The 23,359-nt window shown below is 35.6% G+C and overlaps 2 protein-coding genes across 8 annotated transcripts in view; one reads left to right on the top strand and one right to left on the bottom strand.

Annotated features, from left to right (window-relative positions):
* Positions 1 to 522: 522 nt before the first annotated feature.
* snrpc (small nuclear ribonucleoprotein polypeptide C) lies at positions 523 to 4,138 on the top strand. The gene is made up of 6 exons (XM_026266071.1): positions 523 to 620; positions 1,159 to 1,201; positions 1,287 to 1,395; positions 1,793 to 1,882; positions 3,476 to 3,580; positions 3,679 to 4,138. The coding sequence occupies exons 1-6, from the start codon at positions 613 to 615 to the stop codon at positions 3,801 to 3,803; spliced, it is 480 nt and encodes a 159-aa protein (XP_026121856.1). The 5' UTR covers positions 523 to 612; the 3' UTR covers positions 3,804 to 4,138.
* Positions 4,139 to 4,313: 175 nt separating this feature from the next.
* anks1ab (ankyrin repeat and sterile alpha motif domain containing 1Ab) overlaps positions 4,314 to 23,359 on the bottom strand; it is a 32,574-nt gene continuing 13,528 nt past the window's right edge. For 2 of the 7 annotated variants that reach the window (XM_026266057.1, XM_026266061.1), the window contains exons 3-15: positions 22,802 to 22,868; positions 17,699 to 17,814; positions 17,078 to 17,176; positions 16,615 to 16,761; positions 16,418 to 16,525; positions 16,136 to 16,306; positions 14,989 to 15,120; positions 13,565 to 13,636; positions 13,342 to 13,425; positions 12,925 to 13,062; positions 11,663 to 11,842; positions 9,968 to 10,066; positions 4,314 to 8,467 (exon numbers count right to left, since the gene is read on the bottom strand). In XM_026266057.1, coding sequence (XP_026121842.1) covers positions 8,348 to 8,467; positions 9,968 to 10,066; positions 11,663 to 11,842; positions 12,925 to 13,062; positions 13,342 to 13,425; positions 13,565 to 13,636; positions 14,989 to 15,120; positions 16,136 to 16,306; positions 16,418 to 16,525; positions 16,615 to 16,761; positions 17,078 to 17,176; positions 17,699 to 17,814; positions 22,802 to 22,868 — 1,533 coding nt within the window. In that variant the 3' untranslated portion in view covers positions 4,314 to 8,347. The remainder of the gene's footprint in view (positions 8,468 to 9,967; positions 10,067 to 11,662; positions 11,843 to 12,924; positions 13,063 to 13,341; positions 13,426 to 13,564; positions 13,637 to 14,988; positions 15,121 to 16,135; positions 16,307 to 16,417; positions 16,526 to 16,614; positions 16,762 to 17,077; positions 17,177 to 17,698; positions 17,815 to 22,801; positions 22,869 to 23,359) is intronic. The other 5 variants (XR_003291970.1, XM_026266062.1, XM_026266063.1 and 2 more) reach the window with 5 other exon arrangements.

Genomic DNA, 23,359 nt, shown 5'->3' with positions numbered 1-23,359 from the left:
TAAAGCTGAGCCGTTTCAATATCTGTACAGTTAAACTTCTCATGGCAGCTGCATGGTTTCTCACACATATTGTGGCTTAAAGCATTGCTTGGAGATGTTACTTTCTCAAATGATTTGTCAGAATAAAAACTATATTCTGCAAAGTGACTTTTTTTGTTGTTTTAATAATTATTATTTATTCTCAAAAGCTAGACAAAGGTTTTTTTTTTTTTGCTACTAAAATGTAAGGCTTTTAGGATCAAAATGAACTAATGTATTTTTTGTTATTGTTGAGCGATTCTGATTTATAAACAAATATTAATAATATTAAGGTCAGGGCTCTTTATGGTCATTGTTATAGGTATGATAATATACTCCAGGAGTTATTGCATTTAAATATGTTAGAGGATTTGTGCGGAAAACTGTCAACATAATAAATGAACACAAATGTATTTAGATTTTGTGGTCAAATGTGACCAGATACATGTTGTGGTAAACGGAGACAGGTTCCCTCCTAGACACAGAGTGGCGCCAGTGCGTGCGCGTGCTCGCTCCAAACCCAAACAAAGACGTAAAAGGATTCTCAGATTCTACTTCCGGTGATTTTCACCCCGCGCTGTCTCGCTTGTGAAGATGCCGAAGTGAGTCTTTCTTTATGTTTATTTTATACTATTAAACGATATATATTAAAACAGACCAACCGGTTTTAGTCGCAGAGGGTTAATTAATCTATCTGTTATACCTTAAGGCATTTTAGAAAACCACATTGCGAATAAACCGCGGTTCTCAGACAAGATCTAGTAGCTCTTCAAGCTAATCCAGCATTTTAATGATTTAGAAAGTGTTTTAATTTAGTGCATTAGTCATTATATTAATATGCAGCGTTATATTTATATATCACTTCTTTAAATGCCATTTTTGTGCTGCATGAATCAGTTTTTAATAGTAAAAGTTGTGCGAGAATAACAAAAACAAAATAGTAGCATGTAAATACAGTGTCATGGTCATACTGTGATATTCATATGAAATTAGTAATTACTTAAAGAAGACTATAAGTCTAAATGATGGTATTCTGTTAGGTTTTTATAGTGACAGTCCTTTACTATGGTATTATAATGCTTTACTGTAGCACCTCCAAGGCATTTGTAATCAAGGGTGGGATGTTTTTGTCTCTTTCAGGTTTTATTGTGATTATTGTGACACATACTTGACACACGATTCGGTAAGAATACCAGTTTATCTAGAACCTGATGGTAATCTGACCTGTTTAACATGACATTAATTATTTGTATGTTTAATCTCTGCAGCCATCAGTCAGAAAAACGCACTGCAGCGGACGAAAACATAAAGAAAATGTGAAAGATTATTATCAGAAATGGATGGAGGAGCAGGCTCAGAATCTCATCGACAAAACAAGTGAGTGAACAAACGTGCTCTTCCAAGGTTTATATTTGTGACCTTCATAATTTTCTTCAGTCTTTTATGTAGATATTTAAGATATACTAAGAGTTCTAGCTTTTTACAATTTAAACTGACTCTCGCAATCCTGAGAAAGTCAAAAATTGAGAGATGTGAACTTGCAGTTTTGAGGGGAAAAGTCTGTATTCTGAATATTTCTTGCAGTTTTGACCTTTACATTAAAATTGCATGACAAAAAAGTCAGACTTATAAAGAAAATTGTATTTTGTGGAAGAAACGTGCTTCCATAGATCTATACATAAAATGTATATGTGATACAAACTATTATGACAAACTTCTTGATCTTTTAAAAGATGTGTGTTCCAGTCTAAAAGTAATTTTTGCCTTGTTTCAGCGGCCGCTTTCCAGCAGGGTAAAATCCCCCCCACCCCGTTCCCAGGAGCCCCTCCACCTGGCGGATCTCTGCTGCCGCATCCAAATATAAGTACGTTTCAAAATTCACTTCCTTTCATGGCAGCTACAAAGCATATAAACAATTTCTGAGTCAACTTTATGCTTTTTTTATGGCGAGACTACAGGCAAAAGCATTGTTTCATGCTCTGGTCTTTTGAGATTTTGAGCTATTTTCCTTCCATAACTATGAAAGCATATGGGTGGCAAACTTCATTTTGAAATGTGAAATGCTAAATGACAATGCAATATGTAAAATGGCAATGCATTTCTCTATTTGAATTTACATTTTCTCATCTAGTTTAGTGCAAAATGAAAAATAAATTATATAATTTAAATTTGTCATTTCCTACACTAGTAAATTAAAAACATTTTAATGCTTTGAAAGTTGCAAAATTAAAATGAAATTGTATTATCCAAATTGTTAAACACGTCTAAGCAAAAACTGTAGCAAAATTATAATTTAAATGTCTTTTTTCCTAAATGCATTTAGACTTTTGGACACATGGGATTGCATTTTCAACAGGATACAGCGTGATAATTGTAGCAAAATGCAGTGTGAATTTCAAAGTGCATTCTGAGCCAAATGTGCAGCAAAATGGTAGCAAAAAATTATTAATGTTTTGTTTTCAATTTATTAATTATTTAAATGTATTTTATTTTTTCTTAAATTTTGCTACCCTTTTGCTGCACTTTCGTCTCAGAGTGCATTTTGAAATTCACACTGCAATTATCACGCATTTAGGAAAAATGGCATTTTAATGATAATTTTACTACAGTTTTTGCTTGGACGTGTTAAACATATCTAATCAATTTGGATAATACAATTTCATTTTAATTGTGCAACTATTATAACTAATATGTATTTTAATTGACATTAAAACTAGTGTAGAAAATGGCAAATGTAAGTTCTATGATTGAAATTTTATTTAGATTTTGCACTAAATGTTGCACAGTATTTTTGTATAGGAAAACTTACATTTACATACAGAATACATTGCCATTTTACATATTACATATAAAATTAATTTTGCTACCCATATACTTCTATACATAACATCTCTTTGAAACTAGTGGAAAGAAAACTTCCAAAATTCACTTTTTCCAGTTTTCTATTTGTTTCTGTAGTTTTAAATGATGCTTTTCTCAAAATGCAGATTTATTGATATCTGCATTAAGTTTTTTAAACTGAGGGGTTTGTTCAATTATCATACATCTGATTTATATAACATTTATTCTTAAAAACATGCAGATTTTTCTGTCCTTTGACAGTATTTTCAGATTTTTGTGGTAATAAGAAATATCCATAATCAGAACAAAATGAAACAAGAATTTTGAACCTGACTTCATTTTGGTGTTTAGATTTCTCATCTTGAAATGAATGAAAATTTATTCAATTAAGTGATGCTTTGTTTGCATATTTGGACATTATAATTTTCAAAAGTTTCTGAATGTTCTGACATTAATCATTTCGGGAAGAATGATGTGAATGCCACACAAAATTTTCTAATTTAAGTATTGCCAGTCAGTCATTGAGAAACCAATAAATAGAGATTTTACTTTGATTTGATTCCATTATATTGTTAACATATAATTTACAAGAAATAACATGTCTTTTCTTCTGCAGGTGGACCTCCGAGACCGGGCATGTTACCAGCTCCACCCATGGGTGGTCCTCCTATGATCCCCATGATGGGTCCTCCTCCTCACGGCATGATGCCTGGAGGACCAGGTAAGGCTGTTTATCTATAAAAATAACTATGTTAATGTGAAAGATTTTCATTAATTGCAATCTAAATTGACTATCACATTCATCCGGCTCTCTTTCAGGTCCAGGTATGCGGCCACCAATGGGTGGACCTATGCAAATGATGCCCGGGCCACACATGATGCGACCTCCCGCTCGGCCAATGATGCCAGCCATTAGACCCGGTATGGTGCGACCCGATCGATAAAGCTACGATACCACGTTTATTATCCTGATATCCACAGAAGACTCGGCCTAATATCTACACTGGTTTTACAGTCGATCTAAGAGTTAATTGCTCATTTGTGTTTTATGATGACTTGTCGCTCGAGTGACTCGGATTACCACAGATTCCTGTAAAATTTAATGAACTTTCAATTGGCTTTGATTTCATATTTACGACAGACCATGGGGTGTTTCGTAAAGGGTTTGTCGATGTGCATTTATTACGTTGATGGATGTTTTGGTTATTTACAGTTAGGATGATTTTCAGCCTTTTTATTTTTATCTATTATAAGAAAATAAAATTTTAAAACATGCAAATCTGTTATGTTTTGATTTGGTCTGCTTGTGTAAAATTTAAATAGAAACACAGTAAAAATGCATCTTGATCACTCAAGAGTAATATAATGAAAGCAATAACAAAGCCAGCTGCTGGTGTAATTCATAGATTATGCTAAAGTGAAATAAAATGCAATTCAAAGACAAAAACAGAGCAAAAAGTCTATTGAATTTATTAGTTCAATGGCATTGAGATAGTGATTGTTCCTTAAGTAAATGGAATGAACATACAGAATAGTATGAACATTCAGGACAAAAAGTACATTTATTAGACATCTTTTAATTGTAGTTACTTTACCTTCTACATAGGCCAACAGTGGTATTTTATCTTGTGTTGTCAAGTGCAAGCAATCTGCCCTGATCTTAGTGTGTTTCTGACATCCTCATACTCTTCCCAACCCAGAAAAAGAGGATACTAACATAATTGGTGTTAAATCGTTTGTCAATATTCGCTCAAATTATGTGAAGTTCAAAAGAAATTCAAGTGAATTCAAAGAGAAAGCGAGGGACAAGTGTTGCCTGAGGGGGTTGCATTTTTTCCTTTTTTCTGTAAATCATTTTCTTCCACTGTTGCATATATGTGCCCATTTTCTTTTCCATTAAATCAAGGAACCTGCTAACCATAAAAAGAAAATAAAACACTCATTGTGATGCTAGACAGCTTTGTGATAGGTGGCCATAAAGTGACATTTAATTCGGCTCTTAGTTTTCATATGGCAAATCAATAGCCTAAGTATGCTACATCTTTGCTATTTCACAGTAAGATCATTGCATCAACCACTGATTTGATTTCAATTTAGCTGGATTCTTCACATTCAGGTAAAAATATTTTTGCTGATTTACATGAAAGTACTTAATCTCAACCATAACGTTTCCATCTCCGATTCACAACTGAACCCAATTTTGTTTTAAATGCCACAAATCTTCAACAAGCAGTTCAACAATGTACAGAGTCCAAAAAGATCAAAACTCTTGTTTTGCATAATAATTTTTTGTTTAGGTATAATCTGCCAATGTCGCACACAAAGTCCTTCTCCATATGAAAATAAACCACAGTTTAAGAGGAAACATTGAACACTAAAATGTTCACACAGTGCTCAGGAAAGAGAAGTCCAGTTTTCCAGAGATTACTCAAATGTTCTGCTTGCTTTTTAAAGACATAAATGTGTGAATCTCATGAAAAACTTGAGAAATGTTCACCTTTCACCCCAAAACTAAATGAGAAGCAAATAAACCCTATTTTTAGGACCATGCATTGAACCATTTGTCATGACAATTAAGCAAATTACAGGTCAAAATCTTTATGATCATATTGAGAAAAGATAACATAGTACAATTGTAAGTGTACATCTTAGTTGTAATGCATAATTATTGTGCAAACATGTGTTTAGATAATAATGTCATCTACACAGTCCTGAAAACAGGATGCATTGGCAAAAACTCTTCTTTTGGTTTTGGGGTGAAATATGACATTGCTTTGTGAGATTCGGTCAAACTGAATATCATGCCGATTCATATTTTATTATATGATTTGTTACCTCCATTTCCACATCACCAGCAAATCAGTTTATCGGCTGAGTCCTTATTCAAGTTTATTTTTGCAATAGGAACAACTTTGGACAGTCTGTTTGGTACAGCCATTAAGTGCTAATTATGTATTTCTCTTTCTCTCTCTCGCATACTCACTCAATTTCTTCCTCATTTGGACTCACACATAAAGTTTCACCTGAGTCCCCTTCAATTCACACCTTGGTGTCCGGAAACTTGAAAGGTGGAGTCAGCTACACAAGGAAAAATATATTGGAATTCAGAAATGGGAATGCGCTTAAATCCCAATCAAGTTGTCAGAGCCCAGACAGGACTGCTAATTAAATCTGAAATATAAAAAATGTGACAGCATTTCAAAAATACACAAAGCTCACGTTACAGGATGTGATTGCATGAGTGAAATGGATCTTGAGCTAGCCTCTTTGGCAATTTTGAGTTAGGAAATGAGACAAAACAACGGCAAACGATGGTTGTTAATGAGTGAGGATGATTGTGATGTCTGGAAGTTGAGGATGTGCAACACAGTCACAAAGAAATTACCACAACTTTAACAGATTAAGTTACTCAATAAAACCGGACATGAGAGACAGAGTGCAGTTCAGAAGTGAATAACAGCCAGAATCAAACTAAAGTGAACAGTCCTTTCCACACACACACAAAAACAGCCACGTTCACACTGCAATGTTTTGGAAACACAACATCACATAAGAAATGAATCACCTGAATTATCATTCAGTATGTGTACGAGTCTTTCGTAAACCCTAAATGGCTGGACGTTATTTAGCGACCGTTGCGCTATAGAGACTACGTTTATAAACAACAGACATTGATGCCATTATTTTTAACGCAGATTTAATAAAATGCAACTTTCGCTACTTAAAGGGACATTTCACCATAAAATTAAGCATGTCATCATTTTTTTGCTGATGATACATATTTTAAAGAATATTGGTAATCAAACCATTGGTAACCAACAGTTGACGGTAGCCATTGACATACATACTATTGTTTTTTTCATACCATTGAAGTCGTTGGCTTTTGGCAACTTGTCTGGTTCCCAACATTATTCATAATATCTTTTATGTCTGACATAAGAAAGAAAAGCAAACAGGTTTGGAACAACTTAAGGGTGAGAAAATGGTTTTTAAATTTAAATTTTCACTCTTCTTTTAAATGTCCCATGCATTAATTTGGTTTCAAAATGCTGTTGTTACTTCTTTAAGTGGGGGGTCAATTCATATTTAACTGCAGTGTGAACATGGCACAAGAAACAAGACAAAACATAAACCATCAAGAATGTAAAATCGCAGATTTCTAGCATCTAATACATTGTTTTCTTTCTTCTGTTTTTTTTTTTTTTTTTGGGTGAATAAACAAAGTGGTGCAAACTTACAGTGGTTTTCCAAACGTTCATTACATGTCACAATATGCATAAGGCAGTTTGGAGCTTTTTCTCTCTCTCTCTCTCTTTAGCCTTTGTGTTTTTTCTTTTCTTGGCTTCATTACCTTCTCCCTAAAGATAATTGTCACCGTGGGAATTATTTTGCAATTCAAAATAGTTACATTTACTATTATTATGTCTACGAAAATATTCTGTCTCATTTTTCTGCAAATGACTTTTTAGTGGGAGTCTCAGAGGGAACTAATTTCACATAACAAATCATCAATCACAAAATGAACATAGAGGATATACACACACGTATTATGTGATGTTAACCATGTAAAGTTACAAATATAGAACTTTACGAAACAAAATGGTTTCCCTTATTGGATAAAAAAAGTCAATTAAATTCCAACAAGAAAACAGAACAGGAATGTTGTCTTGGTTATTCCACTTTCTTGGGGCTGTATTCTACTCTTCCCAGTTAAACTGTATTGCATTTCAAATCCAAACCTCTAAACACTCTCTAAACAGGCATAGTCTTTCTTCCGAGGGCCTCAGAGCTGCAGATGCCTGGTAAGACAAAAGGAAGCACTGGATGTGAATCGAGATTACAGACCCAACTTTTTTGAAAAACTGAAGAACTGCAGGGGGTGGGGGGGGAACGTGGGTCCAACTACAGGGAAAAAAAGTGATCTAGTGCTACAAGGTTCGAGGAGCGCTGATGGGAAGATTAGTTATGTTGCATTCATGACTGTGAATGTACGTAAACTTGAAAAACAGTACTAGTATTGCTGTTGCAGTCAGAGAGCTCGTTGGGCTACTAATTTCTAATAATGTTCCGCCAACATGTCCGTCCGGATGAGGAGATGTACAAATGCTACAAGTGTCAAGTTTGGAGGTTTTGTGATAGAGAACCCTCTGACACGAGGGACCGAACCGTAAACATTCAGCATAATGTATAAAATAGGGAAGCTTTCAAGAGGCCATTTCGGACCAGAGTTTGAAGAGGCTGGTTATACGGCAAATCCAAGGATTCCAGAAAGCGCTCATTGGTCAAGACGACAAAAAAGGAAGGTGGAGGTGTACGGCTCTCCGAGAGGGCAATGCAGGCAAGGGCCGGGGTCGGGACTGGAGTGGGAAGTAGTCTTGCCCTGAGGAAGGCTACAAATCACAGTGAGAAGGCACGGGGCACTCGAGTTTATGGGGCGTGGGGTTGATATGGGGCAGCAGGCGGGATTGGACAAGGGCCGTGCCCTGCTTCAAAATATGGTGGTCTCATACTTGGTGCTACTCGAAGGCCTGGAGGACTCCCTCGGTTCGTAGAGCCAACTGGTGCTGCCCAGGGACTGCAGGTCCATTTCTGGCTCCAGAGGGTCGATCTGCCGGAGAAGTAGGAGCGAGGAGTGAGACTGAAGGAGAGAATGGCAGCCAACGGAAACCCACATTTCACCGTTGGGGATGAACACCACGTAGGAGAAATCACCGTAGATATAGACAACAACACTGATATCTGGACCTGATGCAGGTTTGAGTGATTATACACAAACAGATGCTCCTTCTAGCTGCTAGTTAACAGACAAACGTTCTTGCAAATGGATTCTTAAATTCAATTTGCACACAATCTTCATCTTGAAATCATTAGTGTAGTGTCTCTTAAGAAGGTCGCCTGATACTGTCATTTTAAGTTGTTTTCAAAAAAGTGAGGATTTTGAGTTTGATAAAGTGTAAATGTAAGATAGCTGTCTCCAATGTTGCTGACGCAACATTTTAAGTATTGCTTAAAACGCAATACTTTGTTTTTGAAAAGTCCTCTCAATGACAATGTTAGGCGACACAAACTGTTCATTCCACTTTTCCTGCTAATAATTTTAAAGACATTGCTCCAGGCATGATAAACCCAATTTGAAAATTGTGTAGTGATCTGTAAAGTACATCTATAATTGAATAAATCTCCTGAAAACATGTCTAGGTCATATTTCACTCCAAAATCCCTTCAAGAATATACATTTTGCATACATTAAAATGAGCCTATGTTTAGAACCATTAGAGTTCTGCACTGTGACATTTTTTCCAAGACAATTCTGCACAAAATTTGAATTACCATAATAATGCATATGGATGTTTTTTTTTGTTTTTGTTTTATTATTCTAAGCATTAAGCAATATTAAATTAACTGCAATGAAGTATAAATGCTAAAATATTTAAACATTTAAAAAAAAAAGTTTTTTATAATATAACAATTTAAATGTATGTGTATGTGATTGTCTGTGCATACACACACATATATTGTATCTATGTGTTTGTGTGTGTGTGTGTGTGTGTGTCTGTGTATATATATATATATATATATATATATATATACACACACTTTGTAATAGGCCTTATTTTTTGCAATTTTTCAACACTTTTTGCCAATATAATCATTAAATAATAATTTTCTTCATGCAAGATATAATATCTTATTTCCTTTTGACTCGAGTGAAATATCACCTGGACAGGTATTCTTTTGACAGGTGAGCTTTGCTTAAACAAACCTACTCCGCTGACATACTGAGAACATCCTCAGGCCAAAGAAAGAATTTAGCAATGACACAACATATCTTCATCCTCCTTCATTCTGTACATGATTGCAACCTTTAAATCCTCTTGAATTTAAACAATTTAATTGTACCACACTTTAAAGTTGTGACCTGTTGCTAGTGTCAACCAAAAATGTACATGGGGGGGAAAAAATAGGTGGATAACAGTGAAAACTGGAAACGTAAGAGGAAAATTAGTAAAGTGAGTAAGTGGCAGGGAAGAGAAAGCCAGAGACTTAACAGGAAGAAGAGTGCTGGAGAATGTGAGGAAGAGAGAAAGAGAAAGAGAAAGAGCAGAACCTGAACTCCAGGGCTGATAGAGGGCAGCGGGAGGTAGGAGGAGCGGTGGGCGGAGCACGTGTGACAGTAACAGCAGCGGCATTCAAGCACAGGTGCACCCTGGGAAGGAGGACCGGGCAGAAGCACAGAGACAGATTACAGGCTTACGGAAACCAAATAAAGTAATAGAAGACATGAAAAATATAACAGGACTGGAGGTGATACCTCTCGACACAACTAAACCTGTGGGCCATTTCTACAACGCAGTACATTTTTACCACGCTATCATATATGTCTAAATAAAATAACAAAACATTTGAAATATGGAAATCACATGATCTTGGTGGATTTTAAATAGTTTCACTATCATGGTTTTAGCTGATTTTTTTCATCCTGCACTTATAACATAAACATTTTTTTCTAATTGCACTGAATATTTGAATATTTCTGAATACACTGTAAGTCACTTTGGATAAAAGCGTCTGCTAAATGCATAAATTTAATTTAATTTTTAATTTAATTTAATTGATATGTTTTCTTGGGAATAGATTTTATTTTTGACAATTTTTTTTATATTTGCTGTATCACTCTTAAACATTCAATCCAGTTTGAAAACATTACAGCAATTAGTATGATATCAACATTTCAGAATCAGAACTTTTTAATCTCAAAATGAAATAAAAATTGAACAAACTTAATATTTCACTCTTGTTGACACTGTAATATAAGCTAACTATCAGTCCCTTGATCAACAACGAATAACTTTAGCTTTTAATTTCCTTCATGTTTATTGTCTTGCAATTCTGCAAATAATCTAATCATTTTTAAGAAAGCCTGTGCTTGACAATCATATCATTAAACATCTGCTATATCCTTTTATAGAAGCCTTAAAGTTCAGAAGGAACTGCAGAATAGAAATGACCAAAGGATTTACACTCAAATTTAGCTTCTCGAAATCAATCGCACAAATAACATTGCAGCATGTACTGTGATTTTTCTGTGTCAAAAGTGACTCAAAATCCCCAAATGTAATATAAACGTATTTTAAAGCAGAAAATAATGCTTGTGAAAACAATCTGTGACCAAGGACCTTAAGACATTTATGAAAAACCTTTAGAAACTGTGAGTCAGTTGTACCTCTATACTTCACAGCCATTAAATATGACATTTACTCTGACTGAAGTCTATCGATTCGGTCTATTTTTATTTATTTTCTTTTTGTATTTAGGTTTAAAGTTTCATGGATAGCATCTGTGACAAGCTGTCGTTTAACACACAGAATCATTTTGACCCACAGTTTGTATAAGCAAGCAAAAATCATGTTTACAGTGATGCACTCAAAATGAAGGAAGATATATTGCAATAAACTTTAAAATACAGAAAATGCACAAGGTTTCTAACGTAGAAAAAGACTTTAGTTACATGAGACTTAAAAGCCTTTAATGTACCAGTAACTTTTCCACGATATGCACAAGGATACCAATATGGGAGGTTTACATAAACAGAACTACATCCCACCACTATATACTATTTAGACAAATGTAGAACTCAAATATAACATATGTATATATGTGCTGCTTCTGCATTTAAAGCCTGTAGACATCCATTGTAAGTGCAACACTGTAAATACAGTTTTCTGAGGTGATCAAAAATATGTGAACACAGTATATTCATGATAATATGACATCAGATAACATGTGCTGAAGTCATACTCACGGTGGAGCGGCGCATGCTATTGCGGGACTGCGAGGTGGGCCTGTTGGTCTTGGTTTCTATGTTTTCGGAGGCTGGACCAGCATACGAACTGTGACGACGGGCTTTCTGTGCCTGGAGTGCCATCTGATATGCCACCTCAAACGCCTGTCCCAGTGTCAGGATGATCTCATAGGTCTGTGTCTGTACGGAGAGTCATTTAATAATCACACAATATGTGATTTCACTCTCAGTAAGGCCATAAAAAGTGGCAGAGGAAACTACATTGGACTCATTTTGACATGTGAAGAGGACAGCCAATCACAACAGAGCTCATTTACATAAAGCAGTATGCTTTTTAATTTTAAGGGTAAAATAGCTAGTATTGGGGAAAATATTAAATTAAATTGTCAAATCAAAATTAAAATCCTACGTACAGTAGATTCAATTCAGTCAGAAAAAAATTATTAATAACAAAATAAATAGTAAATTACATATTAAATTAATATCCTGTGTAGATTCAATTAAGTTTATCAGAAAAACATTTAGTTAAAAATATTAGAAAATGTATGTCCTGTGTACATTAAAATCATTACTTCAGAAACAAATTAAATTAAACATTCATATTTATATTTTTGATTTTAGCAGCTTGCTATCATTACTCCAGTCTTCAGTATCACATGATCCTTCAGAAATCATTCTAATATGCTGAATTATTATAAATTTTGTAAAGAATTGTGCTTCTTAATATATATATATATATATATATATATATATATATATATATATATATATATATATATATATATAAAAACTGATATTTTTTTCAATATTTTTTAATGGACAAACAAAAACATTGAAAAATAACTATAAAAATAAACTATTGTTCACAAGTTAAGGTCAGTGTTTTTTTTGTCGAAATTTTAGTCAGTAGAAATGAATACTTTAATCAGCAAATTAAATTGTGTTAAATTGCTACAAAGGTATAGTATAGACATATATAGTTGAAAAAGATTTATATTTTGAATAAATGCTGATCTTTTTAAGTTTTTTATACATCAACACACACATGCATTTGTGTTGCTCAATAAAATAATTTATTAAAGTTCTACTTACAATTATATCTAAGTCAGAAATGTCTTTTTTTTGTAATTTGTAGTTTGCATGCATGTCAGCTTAAGACCATATTGTTTATATTTGTTTATTTACATTTCCTCAAATTAAGTTCCATAGATTTCCATAAATTCCCCAACCCATCTGCAAAATTATACAAAAATAACACCCACCACTTCTACTGTAGTGAAGACATGGCAGAAGTGATAACCAGACTTCAGATCTTTTGTGATGTATGCAAATGTGCAAAGGTCGTCCGGATCCTGGGCTGCACAGGAGATGTTCTGGATCTCATGCTCTGCAACCATTGCCTGCAAAAGTACAAAAATACTGAGCAAGTCCATCACAATTTTCCAACATCCGCAAAAAACATGAGCATTTCACTAATTCATAACCATAGGGCTATGCAACCATATATAACCATAATCAATCATTCATGTCTGTTCCACAAATAGTGCAGGATGGGTCACTGTCATACAAATCTCTAACTCTGATAGTGATGGCTTAGCAAACACAACTAATAACAGTTGGTTTAACCTCCTGAACCAATGTTAACTTTAGTTACAGTGTGTTTTAGCAGTTGCTCTTACCTTGGTGGCTGCGTCAACAAACTTGACTCCTTTGTAGGTGATGTTTAGTATTATGACGGGACCTTTCCTGTGATCCTTTGATTTCTGGTAAACATTAGATGGCAAGAATATATTTCAAAAATGATTAATGGACCAAAGCAGACTCACAAAATTGTGCACAAAACATAACAAATATCAAAGACATTGTATAACAGCAAATTGACTAATATATATGTATATGTACTCTTATTCTAGCGCAGGCCTCCTGTGTAGATTCAATTCCTCGTAGGTCTCGGATGATCACAGAACCTAAATACTAGAAAAGGAAGAATGAAAAATATATATAATTGCAATTTTATGAAATATTATTAAAATAACTTTTGGATTTTCTGTATATTCAGCATCATTACTCCAGTCTTCAGTGTCACATGATTATTTAGAAATCATTCTAATATACTGATTTGCTGCTCAAAACACATTCCTGATTATTATCAATGTTGTAAACAGTTGTCCTGCTTTATATTATTTTGATTGAAACAGAAATATTTAGTAATATTATGAATCTAGAATTCTATTATTATTAATATATCTATCGCTATTAGGTTACATAATACTTCCTCTCTCAGTTTCATCCCAGGATTCACATTTTAAAAATAACAATGACGTTCAAAAGAGCACTTGAATTTTTAATGTGGTGCTCATTAATGGATCTTTTATTATTTAAATCTAGACTCTGTCTTACTCTGGTTTTTGATCTTGATGACCTGAGTCACAATTCTTTTGAAAATCCTTAAGGGGGTTTGAGCCGAACTGGTTAATGCACACACTCTGACATATCTCTATTATCCTTTGGCCAATTTAATTTAGCTGAAACAGACCATCCAAGATGTAGATGAGTTTGTTTCTTAATGGAAACAGATTTGGAGAAATGTATCATTCCATCACTTGCTCACCAAATGCAGTGCAGTGAATGGGTGCCGTCAGAATGAGAGTCCAAACAGCTGATAAAAACATCACCATAATCCAGAAATAATCCATACCACTCCAATCCATTAATTAATGTCTTATAATGCAAAAAAGCTGTGTGTTTGTAAGAGACAAATCCATCATTAAGAATAAGACTATTAAGGCTAAAATCTGAGTACTGTATACATAATATTGCATTCTCCAGTAAAAAAAGTAATATTTTCTAAACCTGGAGAGAAATATGCACAGTTTCCAAGCCAAAGTATTATGTAAGAGACTGTTTGAAGTTAAAACATCTTCATGATGGTTTTGTTGATTACAAACATCTCTCATTCTGACGGCACCCATTCACTGCAGAGCATTCATTGGTAAACAAGTGATGCAATAAATTCTCAAAATCTGTTTCTGTGAAGAAACAAACCAATCTATACCTTGGATGGCATGAGTGTATGTAAATGTTCAGCAAATTATCATTGATGGGTGAACTATTCCTTTTGAAATACTATGTTTTTTTTTGTTTGTTTGTTTTTTCATTAAAACACAAACTTGAAAATACTATTTTACTCTGACAGGTTTTGAAGAAAGTTACTATCATACCAAGCCTTTGTTAAAAGCTTGGAATACATTCCTATCAGAAAACAATGGCATACTATAAATCTATTGTGAAGTGAATAAACAGACAAATCCTCAGAAAAGACTTACTCTGGCCTCATAAACGCAGGACTCGGTGATAAGTTTGTCAGGGTGATGATGCCAGGTGGAGACTGTGGTATATGTGGCGGAGTGGCTGGAAGGGCGAATATTTAGACGCGAATGTCGATCTGCACGACGGTCCTAATGGAAAACAACAAATGAAATCTGAGTCAAAGTCACATCAATAAAAAAAACTAAAGATATACTGTATATTTATATTCAAAGTGGAGTTATTTAATGGTATTTTGCAGCATTTTACTATTGCTCCTGCATAAATTTAAAAGCATAATGAGTTTAAATTATTGACAAATTGCCTTATTTAAAAGCGGAATGAATTATTCATGTTCTGTGGTGTTCAGATGTGTTACTGTGCCCCGTGGTAATAGACATCAGCATTCAAACATGTACAAGAATGAATTCTTCACAAAGACCTCATAACCATTTTTACTCATTTGTTAGAGAGCATTTGGAAACTTAAATAGGAAATATTACTAAATATGTTTCATGAAAAATTAACTTTTAGTTTTAAAAATAGCATTACAAATACCTCAAACTTGAACTGAAATTTCATTTAACAGAAATAAGCTTCTTCAAAGAAAATGTTTTTTTTTTTTAAATAAACAATAAAAAATATTAAATAATAAGTAGGCTAAAAATATGTTTTTGTTTTCTGTTATTTAGGTCTGAAAAATTCACATTATTATTTTATTTTTTTATTGCCTTAATTTCAAAGAATTACAGTTGCATCAGTGTTTGTTAAGAATCAGGGTTATTAAATTAAAACCATAAAAAATAGTGTTTGTTAATTGAAATAAAATAAATGTAAACTGAAATAATGTATATATATATATATATATATATCCTTTTCATTTAAGCTAGTTGCAATGGCAATATTTCTCATTTCTCATTTTAATTTAGTTTATCTTGATGTACTAAAATAACAAAAATAGACATAAAAAGACCCCAAAACTACTAAAAACAACAAAAAACACAATTACTAAACTTGATCTAAAATGTCTTTATCTATGCATTTTTATTTATTATGTAATGTAGAACTACACGGTTTGCAACATTTCTCACAGAATGACTCCAATGTGATTCATTACTTAAAATGAGCCATTATAATCACAGTGGTCTTAGTCACAGAGGTGCTTACATGTGAGCGTGATCTTTCACCGAAGGAGCGAAGGGAAATACTGCCATCCTGATCCAACGCTCGACTCTTTCTGCCTGATTCTCCCAATGGAAGCAGCATATCCATGGAGCGACTGGTGTACGGATCCATATAACTGAGCGGTGATGTATTTTGAGACAACAGGTCCTGAATCTGATGCACATTAGCAAGATAAATCAGATTTATTGTTATATGCGAATATCATGTATTGACATTTTATTAAATCCATGTTGGGCCTTAATGATGCTAAATTGTGTCTATAACCTTGAGTTGGGAAAAGCGGTTGGATTTCGAAGGTGCTTCCTCATACGGTCGCTCTGATATCGAGGCTATGATTCTTTTTCTGTGACCAAGAAGGCCAATTTTCAACACCTGCACAGAGAAAAAAGAACTGTCAGAGTATCAGATCACAGTACACACATCACACAAAGCTTACACAGCAGCATGAAAAGCACATTTACATTAACAATTTCGAGTTCCCACAGGTTCTTAACACAGTCCAGGGTTCGGTAGCCACTAGACAGGAAGTTGTGCAGATACTCTCCAAGACCCAGAGTTTCCAGCCATGAGGACAGAGAGGTGCTGCCGTCACACCCCAGAGCTTTCACCTAAAGGAGGAGAAAATGCCATCTCAAAATGCATAGCACAGGATATATAATTCACTCTGAGAAGCCAGGAGAGACATTTAGACACTTAAGTAATGCTTTAAATGTCAGAATGTGATCACATTTAATGACAAAATATCAAACCAAGTGTAAACAAAATCTTCACTTTCTGAGATATATTTGCAATAACTACTAACCAACCAGTCCCAAGGTCATTTTAAGTGGAAGTGGATGAAATGCATGCTATCTTTTTAAAAATAAATGCCACCTGATTTCACACTTGATGCCCAAATACTATTTAGGGACTGAAACACGCTACCTTTGGGAGGCTTTTTGCTGCATGAAGGATTTTCTTTCTGTGGCCTGGGTCGGTGATGCCAATTCCCTGAAGGTCCTGATCTTCCATCACATTACTCCCCTGAACGTATGCACATTCACATTAGCTTCTGATTTATATACATTTCTGCCTTACTTACTTTTCTTTAGTTTCTGAAAAATCAAGTGTTGCATAAAAGTGACAGCAGAGGAAGTTTGCTGCAACACTTTCAGGTACATCTAGTACTTGTGAACAAGAATACTCAAACCTGTAACCAATTATCTCTTAAGTATACATACACACATAAACATATAAAACATGTATCTATATATCCATCTAGCTATATATATGCAATTATATATATGCAACAAAAAATTGCATGCAAAACAAAAGAATACATTAAAAAAAACACTCATTCAAGGAAACATATACATATATATATATATATATATATATATATATATATATATATATATATATATATATATATATATATATATATATATAATACTCATAGAAAAAATATTACTTTTTATCATATTTTCAGTCAGAAATATAGAAACTCACCACATCCCCTGCCCAACCTGCTGTGTCAATCAATCCCCACACACAAAAGCCACTCACCATGTAGCGCAGGTCATCGAAGCCATTGAGCACCAGTTTGCTCTCGTACTGAGGAAAGCCCAAGTGTTCCAGCCACTCCCCCACTGACTGCTCCAGCACCCGGCTCCCAGCTGCATCTGCCGACAAAGGATGGCGTTTGAGCAGCGAAAAACCATTTAGCCTGTAGCAGCGGCACTCGGAGGCCGAGATGTGGCACTGCCACATCATCTTTGGCCAGCAGAGCAGAGGGCAGCAGCAGCAACAGCAAGGCAGTGTCCAGGCTTGAGCAACGGGCCTCCGCTAGACGCAGGGCCCCAGATATACAGACTAAACTAGTAATGGAGATTCCTCCACAAGCCCTCACTGCAATGGAGATGAGGGCCAAGGCTGATGGAGTATGGAGGTAGACCTTGGCAGGTAGTCCTTTAAAGAAGAGTGTCAAGTCAATTAATTGCGACAATTTGGCGTCGCTCCTCAAGAAGAGGGCAAACAAACAAAGCAATGTCTTCTCAGCTTTTCTGTATCTGATTCAAACAACTGAGGGATGTCAGCACGTTGCCCAGACAGGAAGATCATAAAAGTTCAAGGACAGCTTTTGGCTTGCAGCAAAATATCGAGATCTACGAGAAGCTAGTAGGAAGTAGCAGGAAAGTGCGCCCTGCTTTGCCCCTGCTCTGCCCCTATGAAACGAACATTCCGCAAAGCTCAATAAAACAGACTTGTCCTTGAAATTGGAAGTAAAACCCCTTAGTAAAGCCCTAAGAACAGCTGGAGGGTAAGAATACTAATGTCACTGAGTTTGCTACAACAGAGTCATGGATCCTCATACCAAGCCGTCCAACTCATTGATCAACAGTCCACCAAAATGCCACCAGAAGCCTTGCGTGACGCCAGCTCGTCCTTCGAAAGATCTTCATGGCATATTTTTCCATTCCTCTCTTGAGTTGTTGATGAGGAATCCCTCCCACCATTAGAAAGCAGCCTGTTTGACCCCTTCCCCAACCAGTCAAAGTAGCGTTCTGGTCACGGTTATCCAAGTACTCCTGGTCCTTCCAAGCTTAGACGCACCTCGCCGGTCAAACATACCAGAGCGGAATGCACCATTGAAACGAGATTAAACCAAGACTTGATCCAGTGGATACAATTTATAAGAAACCCCGTTGATGGCTCGGTCCCTCTTCTTGCAGCCCTGCCCCCCTTGCACAGGTTGCTCCGTTCTTCTAGAAAACGCTCCTGAGGGCACTTCAGCTCCAATCGGGCAGCGTTCCGGTCACGGTAATCCAAGGACTGCTGGTCCCTCTGAGCTTAGAGTCACCTCGTCGGGCTAACATACCAAAATGGAACACAGCATCAAACATAGGTACATCCAACCAAAATTAATGAGCTCCAACGATGGACAGATAACCCCATAAGAAAGCCCAGTTGGCGACACGGTCCCTCTTGTGGCAGCCCAACCCCCTGCTCTGGTCGCTCCGTTCTTCTTGCAGACGTTCCTAAGGGTCTTGCGCTTGGGGGCAAGGATTGCTGCATCCCTGTTCCGGGAATGCTCAGTCACAGCAGCAGCTGCATTCAGCGCTCACAAAGAAAAACATCCAAATGACACATTGCTCCATCGGCAGCGCATTGGCCGCGGCTGGTAATCACCATAAAGAGATCTCAGTTCAGCTGTGCATCATGTTCACTCACTGTTTCTGGCTTTCTTTTCTCTTCGACTTGCTTTTTAGCCAGTTCTCACTGACAGAGTCCTTTCCGAGAGCTCTGCAGGGCTGCCATATGCCGTCTGATGCTGAGACCCGCTGCACGGCATTTACGCTCCGCTCGTTTCCAAACTCCCCCTCCCTCACGTCTCTATGCCTCTCTTTCTCTGTCTGTCTGACATACACACACACTCTCTTGCTCTGTGGCGATCAATCCCCCCACCCCCTTTTCTCTGTCTCTCTCTTTCTCTCTGCCCCTCTATCTATTCCCCTCTCCCCGTACTGATTAAAATTGCACGCAGGCTCTCTGATCTTGCTGGTGCAGAAAGGACACCATCAGAAAAAGGAACAAGAGACAAACCCAAAACCAAACACTACTGAGCTAGGATCAGCAAGGAGGGGAAAAATCCCGTACAGGTTCCTCTAACCCCGCACCCTGCAACCCCATCCCTATCCACTCCACACTTAAGTGCTTCCAGAGCTTCAGCACTCTCTCTATGAAAAATTAAATCGCAGCCAAGCCACAAACCACGGTAAATCATCAGAGGAATTAAATTCATGAATGTGTCACTGTACTGGTGAGGAGAGGGGGCCTGGTTGTGGGGTTGCGCGTTAAACGTTAAGTCAGCGAAACGCACCATGCACATGCTGCACTCAATGTAATCCCACCCGTGCCCACCTTCACATTGGACCGAGTCCAATCGGCAGAATTCTGGTTTTCCAGACATGATCAAACTGTAGCACCCATGTCTCCTGCACAGACGACGCCGACCGCGTTTTCTGTAGCGTGATGTGGACTAATTCAATGTCACACATGAGTGCTGCTTCATGCATGCATGTAGGGCATTATCTGCATGCAGCTGAGAGCAGGGGAATCATACTATCAGCCTGCCAGGGAGCTATTCACATGCACACACTGAATGAGTCTTGAAATGTAAAGTGCATCCAAACATCTGCGGACTCAAAAGGACGCTCACTTCTAAAGGAGGTTTAAGTATTGGGGTGCATTTTATTTATTGAGCAGACGTCTTTATCCAAAATAACAAGCAAAACAAGGAAGAACACTAAGAATTTAGTCAACAATATCAGCAATGCATCTATACTGAATTGGTATCACCATGTTTTTTTTTGTAGACACTTTTATCCGACACGAGCGAAATGAGGAAAAAGTAGCAATTTAGCAAAACGGAGCCAATCATTTTAGCAGTGACAGCAGTTTTGTTTAATTGTACCATGGTGCTAACCATACTATTGTCTCACACATAAAAAACATGCTTTTGATGTACTATGGTAGTATTATAGTGTCTTTAAAAAACCTTGGAATAACATGTAAATGCCACAAAACAAGAAAATAAGAAAGTAATCTGGCAGTACCATGGTAAGGTGATGATATCAGAATGTGTTTCCATAGTAGTTTTAACCTTCATTTGCAAAGACAATGTACGTTTTTGTGTATAGTAATAATATAAATAAAAATGCATATAAATAGAATCATAAATTAATAAATTAAATATATTTCATAATAGATTTTTTAATTTTTTATATGTACCAAAAAAGTCAATATTAGAAAAAAAGTCAGAATTGCGGACATAAGCTAAACAATTTTTTTATTTAATTACCTTTTTTTATTTTGTGGCAGAAACAGCCTTCCATATACAGTATATATATATATATATATCATCACCAACAACAGCAAACATCTCAACAAGCATCTCATTAGGCATAGACTGCCGTGAGAAATTTAAGGATAATGTCTCATAGTACAATAGCACCGTCTGCACCTTTGAAGAGATCCTTCAATTTCTAAATAATTGTATCTCTCCTAGAAAAGTCCATTAAAATATAGTGCTCTCTCGCCATATATAGCAACTACCTTGGGAGGCTCCACTCAAGAAGATAAGAATATCAAGTCCTAATTACTGAGTGTCGTTACGATGGCCACAGTAAATGGATCATGATCTCATCTTTTTAAAGTAGGCCCTCGGTGCCCATTGTGTACCGGAGGGTGTCTATGTCAAAATATCAGGTACAAAAATATCAGACAGACCCAATTGGGGTGAAAAGCGAGAGCATGTGCTTGAGAAAGAAAACGCTGGTTGTTAAAGACACTAGTGAAACAGTTCTGACCCGAGGGATGATTCAGCCAAAGAAAAGCTTTGTGGGCTGTCACTGAGGCTACACTACTGTTTACATACTGGATTAATTGTTTAGACATATTAATATGATTATTTATAACCAGGCTTATAACCGCCATTAATCTAATGTTTTTGCCTTTAATGTGCCAAATGCTTTCATTTGCCTAAATATCAATTTTTCTTTTAAAGACATATTTGTTTCCTCTCTTAATAAAAAAATGAAAAATAAATGCAACACAAAATAATGAAATCCTTCTCTTTTTTTCTCAGCAACTCCAAATTACCCAAAAGAAGCCAATCATTGTAGCATTTTTGAACTTATACCATGGTGAAATAACAACATCACTGTCTTTTGTACAGGGATAATACCATGTTTTTAACATACTACACTAGTATAATGGTATTCTTTGAAGTACCTTGGCGTATAAAGACTTGGTATCACACCTAATCAGAATAGATCAGAATTAGTATACTAATACTAATAGTATCAGAATATTTTCTATAAATTAATATACATAATAATATTAATAGAAATAAAATCAATACAATACTATATTACTATATAACTTTAAAACAATCGAAAACTAACTGTAAACTAAAATAATCTTTATTAACAAATGCATTAATATTTATTTTATTGCTCTTGCAAAACGACATTTGTTTTCTTCCTTTGAAAAAAAAAATACACATTTCACTGTGTTCATGTTCACTTTTGTAACATTATTTTGTTTCTAGGTTATATAGCTTTGATATCATAATTTTCAGCCATAACCCCCCCCCCCCCCTCCAAAAAAATTTGCAAACCCTGTGAATTTAAGGTAAATTTCATGTCTTTATCTCAAACGGTTAGAGTGGTTTGAAGTTAGTTTGAACACCCCGAAATTACCATTGTCATTATTTACTAAAACCAAAACTGTCAAATATTTTCAGCATTTGAAATATAGCTGAAATAAAATGAAATATGAATATTAAACTTAAGCAAGAAAAAAAACTAAAGCACATCAAATTAATATATCTTGAAAATATATATTAAAAAAAAGGCTAACATACAGGATATTAGAAGATAAACTGAGGTCTAAACAACACTGGACTCCACTGATGTTAAATGTATGGACCAAAAAAAATACATATTTATGCTCCAGAGAAGAAAGATCATCATACAGGTTTGGCATGACATGAAGTAACTTTGTTTTTGCAAAATTCCTAATCCTAAATTTGCATCTGCATACTGTAAATACTTTAAATCCATTCAATACACAATTCATATATATGTAGCTTTCATATTTATTTACCTTCCGATGCAGGTTGATGCTCCTTGGACATCTCGATGTCAGCAATTAGACTCATGATCTTCTCAATCTACGATACAACAACAAGAAAACAAGAGGTTATAAAATGCAGTTAAATATTTAATTTCACTGTAATCTGCCATGACAGGTTAGTCTTCACTTGACTTAGTTAGAACTGATTTTAATTCATAATTAATATGTGTTGTTTGCCAAGACAACAACACAGAAAATCTAAATGCAGAAGAATGAGTTTCTCCTGGAGAGTAAAGAAGACTATTATCGGAGACACCTTGATTTGGTAACAGCCAGAACTGTAAATGTTAACGAAAAGGAATCAGTGGAACAATTAATAATAATAAAAAACAACAACAACCAAACAAGCAAACCGAAATCACACTCATAAGAACAGTTTTCCACCCGTGTAAGAGCGTGAAGATTACTGTCCAATCAATAGACTTTAAGGAGAGGCCTGAAATAGAAAAATGCTGGTTTTTGATGTAATATTTAAAATCTGGCAAACTCGTCTGCTGTGTGCTTGTGGCGTCAACATGCTGGCAAGCC

The sequence above is a fragment of the Carassius auratus genome, chromosome 6 (assembly GCF_003368295.1).
Source record: "Carassius auratus strain Wakin chromosome 6, ASM336829v1, whole genome shotgun sequence".
Classification (NCBI taxonomy): Eukaryota; Metazoa; Chordata; class Actinopteri; order Cypriniformes; family Cyprinidae; genus Carassius; species Carassius auratus.
Note: the sequence above shows the minus strand (reverse complement) of the source record. Positions and strands in the feature narration are given on the sequence as shown.

Coding starts and splice junctions, on each gene's coding strand:
- snrpc (XM_026266071.1), top strand. Junction 1,883..3,475: donor GCTGCCGCATCCAAATATAA/GTACGTTTCAAA, acceptor TTTCTTCTGCAG/GTGGACCTCCGAGACCGGGC. Junction 3,581..3,678: donor CATGATGCCTGGAGGACCAG/GTAAGGCTGTTT, acceptor GCTCTCTTTCAG/GTCCAGGTATGCGGCCACCA.